A 16146-nucleotide genomic window follows, 5' to 3' on the forward strand; every position below is an offset into this window, starting at 1 on the left:
ATTATAAAAAATAAAAAGCCAAACACATGGCTGTCTTAGCCACAGACACAATCATTTGAATATAAAAAAGTCAAACATTTGATATTGGAATAGTTAAACACTCAAGTATAAGATTTGTTTTGTTAGTAAAATAAATTTAACAATTTTTTTTTTGGGATGAGACCACCGACCGCAGAAATGGGCCAAGTAGCCATTGTGTTTTGGGTTCTAAAGCCAACTTTCAAATTTGGATGGGGGCGGATTTCAATTTTTGGAGGGTAGGTATAAAATTTTTGAACATAAACTCCCAAATATTATAGAAAATTAGATTTGAGGGGGGCCATGACCCTACTTCCTCCTCAAGTGGTACCATCCCTGCAATCAATTGGCAAGGAATTCTCACCTAAATGTTTGGACTAGATCCCTGTTTCCCCTGGCTAAAAAATATCCACAATTTAGAAAATTCACTGTTCACATTGGAGCCCAATATACTTTGCATGGGGCTGCCATATATGGTTAGTATTATATTATTGCTGTAGACATCATTAATTGTTGAACAAGTAACAGGCATAATATGTTAATGATAAATTTCCTTGCATTGAACCTTTTTAAATACCATAGACAATAGTAACTGAAGAGAGACAGGGGGGCAGAGATGGGAAGTGATGAGTATCTTCCATTGTTTGAGACAAGGAGAGCTAAGGGTAGAGTCCTATACAGGCTCCTTGTGGTCTGTGTGTTTGTGGGCATATGCTTGATTTGGATTCATAGAGTGAGTCATATACCAAGAAAAGGTGAAGATGGGAGATGGGGTTGGATTGGTTTGCTTGGTGCTGAGCTCTGGTTCGGTCTTTGCTGGTTGCTTATGTTGGAAAATATGACTAAATAAACAAGTTTTGATTCAATAATACAAACCCTAAAAAATTAGCAATGACAAAAATAAATAGATAGAGTTAGAAAGATCTCACAAACTATAGAATCACGCAAAATGCGTTGTCTTTAAAGGTTGATTTGTGCCACTCGGAGCAGAACTTGGTGTGAGTGGCTCTCTTGACCGAACAACCCCCCAAGATTAGACTATAGTAATTTCTTCAAGTTGATCACACACTCAAGCAAGAAGAACTAGAACAACCTTACTCTTGCCTTTCCTTTCCTTAAAAAAAAAAAAAAAAAAAAAAAAAAAAAAAAAAAACTGAAGCTGAAACTTTTGCAGCAAAACAGAGCAAAGACAGAGGGATGTGCGGCTGGAGAAGAGAAGAAAAATAAATGAATGAATAGTGTGTGTTGTAGGGTTTATATGCTAACTAAAGGAAGATAAGTGGACTGACTAAAGGACAAGTCCTCCAACGGCTACTGTGCAGATTTGATGCCCAACGGGCTGCTCAGAAACTCACCAACGGACACAACAAAATCAAGTCAAGTTTGGGCTAAAAGAAAGTAAGAAAAATGTGAGGCCCAAGAATGATGTAATAAACCCAAACCCAAGCCCAAGCCAACACCTAGCCCATTGTGATCCAACTTACCACCTAAGATGTGCAAAGTCTTATAAACTCATAACAAGATTTATTCCTAACCAATGTGGGACATAAACACACCTTAAGTGTTTGAAACACACATACTCCAACAGCTTACTCAAGCCCACCGGTGGAACCCAGTCTATAGGTGCACCTTCAAGGATAGGCTCTCTCAGAGGTTTGTTTGTCCCTCTCCTCTCTCTCCATCTCACCAATGAATATGCATGTGATATAAATTTATATTTGTACTTAAAAAGTTCATTTTATGTATTTGTTAGTTGAGGATGAACTTATTTCACATGTCCCTATGCATTTCGTGAAATTCTTGCTTACTTTAATGGCCTGTTTGGATTGAGGAGAAGGGAGGGGGAGTAGAGTAGAGTTACTGGAAATTAAATATACTTTAGTATAAGGTGTACAAGCAGTAAGCATTTTCGTTGTACTTTCTTTAATAATAAGGTTATGATCAAGCAATTACTTTTCTTTAATAGCAATTAAAGGTAAATAACTGAGGGGTCCTTTATTGAAAAAGTTATACATTTATAAGGAAGTAGGGCTGTCCAAGGACCCACTGGAACCGACCCACCCACTGCCGCCAACCGAACCTGACTCGCCATCGACTGAACTGATTGCTCCGGCGGTCGGCGATGGATTTCATTCTCCAAAATCCGAGATCAACAGGTCAGATATCGTATCTCCTCCTCTCAAATCCGAGAAACCCAATCCAACTAACCCATCTATTTTTCCGGTGAGGTGTATATCTGGCATATTTTGGGATTTTTTCGGGAAGATTTAGGCTAGATCCGGCGAGATTTCACTAGATCTAGCCAAGATCTCACTAGATTTGGTGAGATATGGCTGGATTTCTACCGTTTTTCATCTTTTCTTATCTGGATTCTTGCCGTTTTCCAAATAATCAACCCCGGCCGATCCGCCTGACATCCATGGAAACTCCAACCTGCCCGAGCCGATCAACCACTCCGGTCTAACCAGTGGATAGGCCTATAAGGAAGCAAAACAGGTTTAGAATTCCATGTCCACCTCTATATCTGTATTTGCCGTCACTCCTTTACCGTGACAAGTGAGAACTAATGAACTATTAATAGAAACAGTTTTTTTTTTTGGAGTGGAGAAACAGTTTAATGGTAGTGCTATATATATATATATATATATATATATAAGATCTTCTATTGGTAGTGCTATATTTATAGTGAGAACTACCCAAAAAACAGGTGAGAAGTTAAAAACTTTGTAACCATTAAAAGTGCCAATCATCTATCCCTGAAATCCATTATTTGTATTTTTATATTTTTACAGCAAAAGCTAAGTGGACTACATCTTCAGTGAATCACCCAACAGGAGTACCATCCAACTATTATACTTAGTGATTTCATATCTAAATTTAGTAAAAGTTAACTAGAAAAAAAAGTGAAATTTATGCTGAAAGAAAAAAATTTAAAGAGGACCTAAAAGATTGAAACTTTCTTAACCAAAAGCTGGAAATAAAAGATGCTGTAAACCTTTTAAGTTGGCATCTTTATAACTAGCCTCTAAGCACGCGCTCACGCGCGTGCTCAGAGGCTTTTCTATTTTTTGGATAAAGATTAATAATTTACATTTATTATAATTTAGGATTTCTACTTTTCCCAATTACAAAATATATATATATATATATATATATATATATAAATAAGTGGGGTGAGTTTTGTAGATTGGAGGAGTTTTAAAACTAACAAAAAAGTAATTCTATTTTGTAGGGAGTTAGTGAGTAGAAGTAAGAATTTAAATCAACGTAAAAGTAGGAGTTTATTAGAAGCAGGAAGTCATTTCAACATAGAAATAGGAATTTATTATTTTAGTCAATTTACTATTTTAACCCAATTTTTAAGTTTTAGGTGGGGGTATTTTTGACAGTAGAAAAAACAATAACTAACTTTCTTTTGCCAATTTACTATTTTAACCCAATTTTTAAGTTGTTGGTTAATTAATTTAGGGGTATTTTTTACAGGAAAAAAAACAATAACTAACTTTCTGAATCCTCTTAATATATACAGATATCAAATTATTTCCAATAACTTATATTTATTTATTTATTTCACAAATTGTTGATATATCAAGTTTTGAGTGATGCTAATTTTCACATGATCTCACTGCAAATATCACATTGAAAAATAAATGTTAAAATTTTGTGTCACTAAATTTATTGATCTCAAAAATATTATTGTTATGATAATTTACATAACAGGCATGAAAAGGACTTGCCCAAGGTGGACATATTTGTGTGCACAGCGGACCCTGTCATTGAGCCACCGGTGATGGTGATCAATACCGTTCTATCAGTAATGGCATATGACTATCCACCAGATAAGCTAAGCGTGTATCTTTCAGATGATGGTGGGTCAGATCTTACCTACTATGCTCTCAGAGAGGCCTCTCACTTTGCTAAGCATTGGCTACCATTTTGCAAGAAATTCAAGGTGGAGCCAAGGTCACCAGCAGCATATTTCAACTCAAGTGATGACCCACTTGATGCTAATCAGTCCAAAGAGTCGGTGCTTATCAAGGTAAAATTAAATTCCTTTAGTGAAAAAGAATTAATATTTTTATTCTAAAATGAAGAACGGTGAGACACTAGACACATTCAAAGAGTTGTGAGTTGTGACACATTCAAGGCGTTGAATTTTGGTAGAAAACAACAATAGTTACCATTATAATATTGTTGTCTACCAAAACAATATTAAAATGGTAACTATTGTTTTGCTTCTCACATTATAATGGCAACTATTTTATTATAGTAGCAATATATGAAGTCATCCATTACACATTGTGAACAGGCTGATTGTGCAAAGAGTTGACTTGTATTATTATAATGGCAACTGTTCTTATTATAATACTTCGGTCAATTGTAATTTATGTTGTAATAACTCTTCCTTCCCTAATGTTGTTTGGGATACTTGGAAGAAGGATGTTGTTTGCTACTATACTCAACAAAACTAAGGATTTATAAATAAATAAAAATAACAAGTATTTTTATTATAATAGAAATAGAGTCATTCATACGGTATAGCGATGAAGTTGATTAAGCGTGGTTTGGAATTGTTGTAGTACAGTGTTAAGTTTGAACAGTAAAATTTTAGTAGAGTTTGTGCAATAAGAATTCTTTATTAAAAAGTAATTAGTGTTTAACAAACTATAATTATAAAGTGCTTTAAAGTTTTTACATTATATTGGTGACCAAATGGATTTAGATCTTTTAAATGTGAGAAAAGCCCCCCCCCCCCCCCCCCCCCAAAAAAAAAAGAGAGCATTACAAAAGTGTTTCAATTTTATATTATAAATACTTATTTTCATACTTGGATTATTATTTTATTTTCTGGCACTTCATAGTATTCATGAAAAGGCTAAACTGAATATTGGGTAATAATTTAAATAAAATAAAATAAAATAAAAACCATTTTGTCAAAACTGATCTCAAAGCTCTTTAACAGCCCTCTAAAAGCTCTTGTCAAAATTTTCCTACTGAGTTAAATTTCTGCTAGAACTCTTTGAGACCCTAAATTAAGCTCTTTAAAGCATCTCCAACAAGAGAGCTAAACACAAAATCTTCTTTACTAGAGAGAGTAAACCCACAAAATAGGTCTCCAATGGACTCTCTATACTCGGAATTATTTTTGGCTCATGAACAGTAGCTCATCAAGTTTGATGGGCTATTGCTCATTCTTCAAATGTTTTTTTTTATTAGAATAATCAGGTATTGAATAAAAAAAAATGTTAGAAGATGTGTAGTTGTTAAAAAAAAGAATAAATAATGAATGAAGAAATAATATTTAAATGTGATAGAGAATCTGTTGGAAAGTGTATTTGAAAAAGTAGGTAACTAAAAGATAAAAGTCATTATTCATTCTTCAAATAGTACAAAAATTTACCTAATCTGTTGGAGATGCTCTAAAAGCCTTTTCAGTACAAAGCGCTCTAAAGCATGGACTTATCTCACATCTCTTGAAATAGATGGTTATATATTATTTATTATTTTTTTTAGGAAGATGGTATTTGGATGTGAGGATTTAAAATCAAGGAATTATAAAAAAAACAATTTTTATCATAAATTCCTGTATATGAATTTTAACAAAATATAATGAGTTTGTGTTTTGATGATTTTGCTCTAATACTTGTGATATGAAGTTGAAATAATATATGAAGCCTAATGATTTTATATCCTCTTTTTATAATAATTTGAAATTTAAATCCATTCCTGAATATCATTTCATCATAAGAATATACATATTCCCTTTGTCCCAAATTGTTAGTCATCTATTCTATTTTGGAATGTTCCAAAGTAAAATCCTCCTTAAATAGTAAATAAGTAATGTTTCTAACATGTCCTTTACTTTATTTAAAAAAGTCAATACCCCTCTTTCACTAAAAGTGTAAAGGTTTAAATTAAAGAGGGTGGTTTTGAAAACTTGTACCTTTTTATATAAAAGAAAATGTGTTAAATAATGTTCCCATAAAAATTTAGATTTTCTAAACAGGCCTAACAATATAGGACGAAGGAGTACTTTTCATACTTTATTTAAACCATTTAAAGTATTTCTGAAATCCGAATCTTTCTTTTTAAATACTTCCGTTCAAATCAATTATAAAGGATTTTACCTATCAAGATTTTACTTTAAAAACAATTCATTTGTTGCCACATTGGTAATTGCAGTAGTCACAGCTCTATCATATGTTCATGTTGTAGAAATTATATGAAGAAATGGAAAGTCGAATAGAAAATGAAACCAAGCTAGCTCGAATCCCAGAAGAAGCACACTCAAAACACAAAGGTTTTTCTCAATGGGATTCATATTCTTCTCAACGAGACCATGCCACAATTCTTCAGGTATGTCACACCAATTGCAGTAGTCACAACAAGCATAATGATAATAATAATAGCGCAATGGGTTGGCTAATATAGCTGTAATACTGACAATGTTTTCAATTCTGCAATCTTTATTTTATTTTATTTTTTCTGTGAAAGTATTCCCAAGTTTGGTACGAATCTAGAGAGTGTGTTATCTTTCTCTTGAATATACAGTCATCAACTTAAATTGGGGTAAACTTTAAGGTATCATTGATTTATTTTTCCTCTAATGTTTCATTGTGCAGATAAGAGTGTCATTAGAGATTAGCAATGCGCCGATCATTCTTAATGTGGACTGTAATATGTACTCAAACAATTCACATTTTGTACGAGATGCATTATGCTTTTTCATGGATTAAGAGAAGGGCCATGAGGTTGCTTTTGTGCAGTTTCCACAGAATTTTAAGATTGTTAGTGGAATGAATTATATGATGCTTTTTTGAGAGTAAGCTCTGAGGTGAGTAAAGATTTATAGAATCAAAGAATTATTTTGGTAACATATGAGTTTATTTGATTTCTTTATTAGTAAAATTTGGTACCATATCAATTAATGTTAGGACATATGTGATTCACTTGTTATGAATATATGTCACTATGTTATGTAATTGGCTAATCCTTTGACAAAACGCACTTTACTTGTATTTGGGTAGATCTAGGTGTTTTTAATACTTCAAGAACCTGTCTTTCCAGATCAAGTGTTGAAGTCATCAAGTCTGTCCAAGAAACAAGCTGAGAAGTGCAAGTTCATTAAAGCTCGACAGCTAGCATGTGTCGAAGTTTAAGAAGCTGTTCAACCCATGTGCTCGACAGCTGCTCGACACCTCCTATCTGTCGAGGTTTAAGAAAAACAGATTTTTTGATTTGTTTTCTTGGAATCCGTGAATGTGTCTTTGGGACTTCTTTTCTCCTAACCCTAGACATATAAAAGGATTATTTTAAGAGCCGTTAAAGAGTTCACAAATTGCACAAGTGTTGAGCAAAGTTTGTTCAAGCAAATTATGACCAGAGACAAAATCTATCCTAGTTCATCGTTCTTGAAGAAGTTGCTATGTATGTGCACCGTAGGGTTTTGTGACCAAGCATCTTCTTGATCTTCATTGTTAGGATGAACTGAAAAATTTTGCAGCTAACAAACTTCTCTAGTTGGTGATTGAAGTCGCGTACTGGGATCTGTACAATTGGTTAATCACGTATTTGGGAGCCTTGCATCAAAAGAATAAATTGCTACTACAGAATAAGTCCAATTGGGTATTGGGGTAAGGGTTCAACTGTAGGTTGGTATAAGGTACTGGGATTCCTTTACTTCTAACCGCTTGTTGTGATAATAGTGGAATTTCGGGAGTGGTGACCTGAAAATCACCCAGTGGAGTTTTTGCCGTGTAGGTTTTCCCCATTCGTAAACAAATCACCGTGTCAAATTTATTTTCCGCTGCATACTTAGTTTATTGATGATTTGTTTGTGCTACCACGCGTTTGCATGTTAATTAACTTAATTAATTCACTTGGCTAAATTAATTGGTTAATTTATCACAAGGGGTTAATTCGTTTTTGGCCTATCAATTAAATTTTCTAATCGAGTTAGATTCAAATGCTTGGTGTTGAAGTTGGAATTCCATGGTTTGGACGGTTGTTGAGGCCCTCTATATATTGGAACTGGATGCTTTCACGAAAAAACCCCTCTCTTCTTCTCTCTTGAGTTCTAGTGAAGTTGAATAGTCTTGTCATATCTTGGGTCTTCCTGAGACTCAAGGTATCGAGTGAGACTCTCTCCTCCTAGTTCTTCTTTTCTACTCCACCCTTAGGAATTCCACCAAAAGTCTCCTCCTCCACCGTGTGGACCTTGCATGCACGTATAATCTTTATCCCTAACTCATTTTTCATGTTGCTATAATGTTAATTTAAGATAATAGCATGCTAGTGTTTATTTAAATTCCTTGAATATGTTTGAATGTTCTTAAATGTTCATATGTGTTTTTTACATGTTCTTGGTTGTTCATCGCATGTTCATGCATAACACTAGCTTTGATCTTTAATCCACATCAAAAATATGAAAAACATGTTTATTTCATAATTCTCTCAAATCCTTGAATCTAGGATATCACCATCCACACACATTCACTAGAATTTAATTTTTTTTTTTCAAATGCAATGATTAATAAATTGATTTAGGGTTTATCACATGCACACACATTAAAATTCAACATGCAATTGAGTGATTTGGATGATATAATATGAATGTTAGCCACCATAGTCTAGAAGACTGGTTTCACTAGGTAAGGTAGGTGCCTAACACCTTCCCATCTTGTAACATAGCTTCCGAGTTTAGATCAAGGGTTAATAGATCAATGCTTATCCATGTAATTTTCGATCTCTAGATTGTAACTAGGAAATAAAGCCATATACTTTATCTTAGATTATATCTAAAACCAAAGCCATGTAATGCCGTATGATCAATGTACATTTCTTCTCAAATCAATAAAATGAGGAATTTTTAAATTTTGGTTTTCTTATTTATTCCAATAATTAAATAAGTGGTGATTCCATTGTAAAGCCCTTAATCAAAAGGGGAAAATATAATCAGTCGAACCTCCATTTTAAGAGACAATAACACGACTCCACCCATTCACGTGCATTTGGCCCAACACCAAAAAACAGGTCAGGGGTGCGGTCTCTTACAGTACTTTTTCAGGTTCATTGACACCATTAGCAAGCAACTAGGCCTATCAGAAACAACATTTCCTATCACAACTAAGGTGGTTACAGAGGATGTGTTGAAGAGGTATGAGGAAGAAGTCATAGAGTTTGGAAGCTCAACCATCATGGTTATGATTATACCAGCATTGGCATTACTACACATCTTGAGCTTAATTGGGGGAATCAAAAAGATTTTTCTTGATTTGGAGTTCATAAAATTAAACCAATTGATCTTGTAGCTTGCTACTTGTCATGATCAATATACCAGGGTACCAAGCACTCTTCATCCGCAATGATTAGGGTTGTATACCATCCTCAATTTTGTTCAAATCTGTTGTTTTAGTTTTACTGGCTTGTTTGATACCTGTAATTTAGTAGCCATGCATTTGATGTACGATTATAGCAACATTGGCATTACTACAACTCTTCAGCATAATAGGGGAATTAATAAGGTTTTTCTTGATTTGGAGTTCATAACATTAGACCAATTGATCTTGCATGTTATTCTAAGTTTGCTACTTGTAATGATCAATATACCAGTGTATCATCCTCAATTTTGTTCAAATCTATCATTTTAGTTTCATTAGCTTGTTTGATGCCTATAATTTAGTAGGTCTTCCTTTTAAGATAAGGTCTTTGATTTAGCTAGTACTACTAAAGGCTAGGAGGAGATGGTCTAATTTATGCTTGGATCATGTTGGCTCTATCATACACCACCCTTCTATTACATATACATACATACACACACACACACACACACACACACACACACACACACACACACACACACACATATATATATATATATTATTATATCTTTTTCTTCTTTTTTTGTTAAAATAATTTTAGGTGAGGGGAGTCTACCCTATACCAGGGCCAAAGCAAACCGTGGGCCTCAAAGAGAACTTACATTAAACTTATAGATCACCCACTAAGGAGGATTGCTGGCAACGGAACTCGAACCTAGGCCATTTATTTTGTAGAATATGGCAATTTCACTTTTTTCTTGTTAATATTAATCTGCTTAAAAAATAATTAATTAGTATATCCAATTAACTTTATAATAAACACATTTTGGTCAAGAAAATTTACAACATAGGTGGTTTTTTGATAATACAAACACTTGAATGTGCTTTAGAGATGGGGTGATATTGACATTATAGGTGACATATATGATTTGGTTCTTTCTTTAGGATAAAATATTTGTGATTAGTTCTTATTATCAAAGAAAACAAAAATGGCCAGACAGTAACCATATAATTTCGGTCAATCACTACACCAAAACCCCAACCCAATAATGATCCATCCCCACCTCTCCACCCCTGACTTTTGGTCAATGAGGCCATCTATTTGATTTTTCAATAAGCCCATCACAAATATTTTATGTCATATTATTTTAAAGAATTAAAAATTATATATATTTTTACACTATAATAATAATAAATGATGGGATTGGACTCTCTAAATACAAAACAAGCATTCTAGCATACAAATGTAGCTTATTCCCTAGCCAATGGGCTTATTTTTTGGACAGGTTTAGGACTCCACCCTTCTCGGTAGTTTCTGAGTTTTTAGAGGGAGGAGTTGGTTGAGTCCCATCCCTTCCTTGTGGTTTTGTTTGTTTAGTGTTGTTTGTGTTTTTCCTTTTTCTATTAATGCAATGTCTTATTCAGCCAAAAAAAAAAAATTTTTGATAGGATTGCAATGGAAGAGGAGGGAAGAGAGAATGATGAAAGTGTATAGAGAAGGGCGGTATGTAAAGAAAGAAAAGAAAGAATGAGAGAGAGAGAGAGAGAGAGAGAGAGAAACATTCAAGACAAAAAAAAATAGTACGGGATGAGAGTGATTGATGGTATGTTGGTGCAATAATGTTGGTAGTGGTGGGTTCCAACTAACTCAATTGATAAAATCTCTGATAGTTAAATAAGAGGCTTAGGGTTCAATCCCCGTCTACAATACTAAAAACTAATTAGTGTCTTGATTTGATGATAAAGAGTACAATAATCAAAAGCAGATGCCATAAGTTGAAATTCTATCAAAAAAATGTTGGTAGTGATACCACACATTTTCTTGTGTTGGTTGCTTATATTTACGAAATTAGAGCCAATAACATTTATTAAATTCATTATCCTCGAATAAGTGGTATGGCTTCAAATATATCATATCTAAAACTTAAAAATTAGGATAATTATTAGTTTACATTTAATTGTCAATGTAAGATTTATATTTATAAGAAGTTTATAATATTGTACTCATTTGTTTATGATAGTTTTTAGACCCCTTAAAACACAATTGAATTAACCTAAGTAATTAGCGAAATTGTTACTCAGTCCAATTTGACAAATCTAGGTTATCACAACATAAAGATCATATCATGTAAAGCAGCGGAAAGATAAATAACACACAGATATGATCACCTAGGAAACCAAACCGGTAAAAACCTAGAGAGGATTTGACCTAGCTATCCTCAAGGTAAACTTGAATCCACTATCTTGAAAGAATTGAAGTTCATACAATAAGACTTACAAGTCCCCACGCTCGACTTCTTATTGCTACCCACCAGTAGAACTTACTGACACGAACACGTGCAAACTCCGAATCCACGAACTCCTTCTTTCTTGGATTCACCACCAGATACAAGCACACCCGCTTGTGTTTTCTTTAAGCTTCAATGGCAGCAATCGAGTTGATCATCAAGGTGTTGATAAAATCTCCTCCTTGAAAACCCTAAGTTTGTGTAAAGGAAAGCTCCTCTAGATCTCACAAGAGATTTACACAAACAGCAATATAAGCAACACTAAAACGTGGCTAGAGTTTGCCTTTTATACTTAGGACAAATTAGAAAACCCTAAACGTTTTAAACAACTAGGGCTGAGTTGGAAATCTACAGAAAAACGCATTCTGCCCGAGATTCGATCGATCGAGCATAAGCTTCGATCGATTGAGCCAGGCCAAAATGCACAATACTTTCTGCATTAGCTCGATTCCAACTTTACATAAAATATACAACTTTGAGCAAGACTAAAACACTTCTAAACACATTGTTTTTATCATTGTTTGCCAACAATACACATTAGAGTTCTAAATACATAAATACCTAAGTCTTTAGAACCTAACAAACTCCCCCTTTGGCAATCCGTGACAAAACACAACTAGAAGCTCAAAGTTTACAAAATAAAAGCCCTTTACACAAATAATGCTCATAAAACAAATTCAATCCTAACTACTATCCATCAGTTGCAAGTGTAGACAGCAGCTCAATTGAATCAACCTCTATATTTTCTGAAACACTAAACAAAATGCATAACCGCATGTGTGGAAAAAATACAAGTAAATAAAATAAATTCTTGATTTCAAACAACACACAATAAAGACATATACCAATGAAAAACTCATAAATATAAATCAATAAACAGTTGAAAACAAGAAACAAATAAAGTAATAAAAAAAAAAAAAAAACACTCCCCCTAACATGAATATCACATCAAAAATATGGCAAGGGCAAAAAAGATAAAATACAATGTTAAGCACCTAGATACATCTAAACTCCACAAGCTCCAACCCAACAAAATACTCTCCCCTGAAAAAAAAAAAAAAAAAAAAAACTCTCTACAATGTACTTCCCCTTTTTGTGACGGAATGCCAAAGGGCAAACAAAATCCATCATCAAAAGGGAGGTGGTGTCGAAGAATGTCTAAACTGTGCCAACTCCGCACGCAAAGCACGGATCTCATCGAGCACATCCACCAAAATCTGTCCATGAGCCGCTTGAACGGTCAAGACATGGTCCAACGTACGTCGAATGTCTGAATCATCCGAAGTAGTCGGTGGAGGAACATCAGCATCAGCAGCAGCAGCATCAAATGTCTCAGCAGCATCAGCACCTGTAGAAGAGGGAGGAGGGGGAACAGTACCAAATGACACACCTCTAGGACGCGAAGGAGCAACTCTCAAGTGAGCAGCCCTCTATCTAAGAAAGGTGGCACCTATAAAAGCAACAACATGAATAGGCTCACCAGAAGGGAAACCATATAGACCCAGAAAAATCAGAATCCTATGAATGAAAATAGGATGAATAAGTGCATGCCCTACGGCAGAACTCCTATGAACCTCGTTCAAAGAACGAAGGAACAGATGTGGGAAACTGATAGACGTACCAGAAATGAACGCATACAAAAACACACATCGCTCTAGAGGGATGGTGTGGAGATGAGAAATAGGCCACAACGAATGACACGCTATCCTAAAGAAAAGATAGGCAGTCTCGGTAAGCTCAACGGACGTGATCCGAGGATCAGAACCCCACTGGATAGATGACCCAATGATGTATGACATGACAACATCTAAGGGAGGAGACTCATCATAGGGATAGTCAGGCTCCCGAACAACCGGAACCCCAAGAGCCTCAGCCACTACCCGAAGGGTAATGGTGAACTCAACACCTCGTATCTAACTCCTGAAAAGGGTGTTGGAATCATAGACGTGGCAAGAGAGATTCGAGAAGAACTCTCTAATCTGGGCGGTTGGGGTGGATGATCTATCTCTAAGAGAGGCATCCAACCTCTAGACTCAAAGTTAGCCCTAATGGCCGGATCAATCTCATCTAAAATCACAGCATGCTCAGCCCAAATCTTACGCTTACAGTTCAAAGTCTCAAAGGCCTCTCTGCTTTTATCGTTCCTAAACACCTCACCCCTAGAGGGAGACCCAAACACCTCACTCCTAGAGTTCAAAGTCTCAAAGTTCAAAGTCTCAAAGGCCTCTCTGCTTTTATCATTCCTAAACACCTCACTCCTAGAGGGGGAACAGTACCAAATGACACACCTCTAGGACGCGAAGGAGCAACTCTCAAGTGAGCAGCCCTCTGTCTAAGAAAGGTGGCACCTATAAAAGCAACAACATAAATAGGCTCACCAGAAGGGAAACCATATAGACCCAAAAAAATCAGAATCCTATGAATGAAAATAGGATGAATAAGAGCATGCCCTACGGCAGAACTCCTATGAACCTCGTTCAAAGAACGAAGGAACAGATGTGGGAAACTGATAGACGCACCAGAAACGAACGCATACAAAAACATACATCGCTCTAGAGGGATGGTGTGGAGATGAGAAATAGGCCACAACGAATGACACGCTATCTTAAAGAAAAGATAGGCAGTCTCGGTAAGCTCAGCGGACGTGATCCGAGGATCAGAACCCCACTGGATAGATGACCCAATGATGTATGACATGACAACATCTAAGGGAGGAGACTCATCATAGGGATAGTCAAGCTCCCGAACAACCGGAACCCCAAGAGCCTCAGCCACTACCCGAAGGGTAATGGTGAACTCAACACCTCGTATCTAACTCCTGAAAAGGGTGTTGGAATCATAGACGTGGCAAGAGAGATTCGAGAAGAACTCTCTAATCTGGGCGGTTGGGGTGGATGATCTATCTCTAAGAGAGGCATCCAACCTCTAGACTCAAAGTTAGCCCTAATGGCCGGATCAATCTCATCTAAAATCACAGCACGCTCAGCCCAAATCTTACCCTTACAGTTCAAAGTCTCAAAGGCCTCTCTGCTTTTATCGTTCCTAAACACCTCACTCCTAGAGGGAGACCCAAAGGAAGTGGAAGGGGTCCTATGGGCTCTAGTTTTCCTAGGCATGGTGCTAGGATAAGGACCAAAACACAAAGCAAATGAACAAAACAAAAAAAATACCAAGGGTAGACTACAAGTTAGCACAAAAAAAATATAGAACAAAAATCTATATGATACATGAACACTTTAAATGGCATGATGCATGTCCTAATGCAGTGCAATTAAGTTCAAATAAGTTCAAATTCACAAAATTGGCTTGAGCATAGAGTTTCTAACACAAAAACCCCAAAATTTTGAAAAACCACTTGATCAATTTGAAAGATATTGACTAATTGATCATCATACAAGATGGATTTCAGAAAATAATGACCAATTACATCAAATCAACAAGCCAATTTCATCAATTTAGCCAAATTTGAACAAAATCCCCAATTCGGGTTAATTACAAGCCCTAGAATTTTCAATTCCTCAAAAACCACAAAATTGATCAAATTAAACCACAAGGATCATGATTATAACATCCTAGAACAAAAACCCAATGATCAATTTCACAAAATATGGTTTGAATCATATAAAAACCCCAAAATATGCCAAGTCCGAAAATACCCCTTTAATGCATGAAAAAATGCATGTAAAACAGAAAATAAATGAAAAAGAGAGGGTACAATGGACATACTGGCTTAGGGAGAGAAAAACCTCACAAAAAGATTGGCCGAAAACGACAAAAAATCTCAGTGGAGCTTTGCCAAGTTGGAGAGAGAGAGGAAAGTTTGAAAAAGTTTTGAAAAAGTAGTTTGAACAAGTCAAATCTGAGTTTTTAAAAAACCTAATTCACGAGTTTCGTTTGATCGAAAAACAGTTTCGATCGATCAAAAAAGACAGAGACTCGTTAAAACATTTTTAAAAAATTTCAATTGATCGAAAATCAGTTTCGATCGATCGAAACAGACAGAGGCTCACTAAAACATTTTTAAAAAATTTCGATTGATCGAAAAATAGAATGGATCAATCAAAACTGGCAGAGGCTCACTAAATTTGAGGAAAAACACAGTTTTTGAAAAAAAAAACATTTAGGAACAACTCAAAGCATTGAAATCGAGGAACAAAATGCATGAGTATGTGATGATATGATTTTCAAAAACAAGAATTTAAGCCCAAAATTCTCAAAATTAAAATTTCTTGCATTCTCCATAAATTTTGAAGCATCAAATTAATTTTGCACAAAATTCAAAGTATTTGCAAAACTTAGTTGGTCAGACCATAAACACACACAATAACATGTACAATGTTTAGTAAAGAGTAACTTGTGTAGTGTGTGCAACTAGCAAAAGTTTGAGATACATGTGAGGTGATATGTGAATAGCAATCAATCACAAAGTCTACAAAATCCATCACATAGAATTTAAAAGAGACTATCACCTAAAGAGTTACATCATATAACTCCCACATCTCCTAGACCATAAGCTTGCA

At 35.2% G+C, this 16146-nt stretch overlaps 1 protein-coding gene across 1 annotated transcript; it reads left to right on the forward strand.

Annotated features, from left to right (window-relative positions):
• The first annotated feature begins 634 nt into the window (after nucleotides 1–634).
• Nucleotides 635–6755, forward strand: LOC115956128 (cellulose synthase-like protein E2). Its single transcript, XM_031074597.1, has 4 exons — nucleotides 635–822; nucleotides 3739–4057; nucleotides 6235–6375; nucleotides 6642–6755. Exons 1-4 carry the CDS (start codon nucleotides 635–637, stop codon nucleotides 6753–6755), a joined length of 762 nt encoding a protein of 253 aa, XP_030930457.1.
• Nucleotides 6756–16146: the final 9391 nt, after the last annotated feature.

This window comes from Quercus lobata, chromosome 8 (genome assembly GCF_001633185.2).
Source record: "Quercus lobata isolate SW786 chromosome 8, ValleyOak3.0 Primary Assembly, whole genome shotgun sequence".
NCBI lineage: Eukaryota > Viridiplantae > Streptophyta > Magnoliopsida > Fagales > Fagaceae > Quercus > Quercus lobata.

What these genes read in the sequence shown, in the direction of transcription:
- LOC115956128 (XM_031074597.1), top strand. Translation starts at nt 635, where the DNA reads ATGGGAAGTGATGAGTATCTTCCATTGTTTGAGACAAGGAGAGCTAAG. An exon ending in AAGAGTCGGTGCTTATCAAG is followed by an intron (nt 4,058 to 6,234) that starts GTAAAATTAAAT and finishes TTCATGTTGTAG; the next exon opens with AAATTATATGAAGAAATGGA. An exon ending in ACCATGCCACAATTCTTCAG is followed by an intron (nt 6,376 to 6,641) that starts GTATGTCACACC and finishes TTCATTGTGCAG; the next exon opens with ATAAGAGTGTCATTAGAGAT.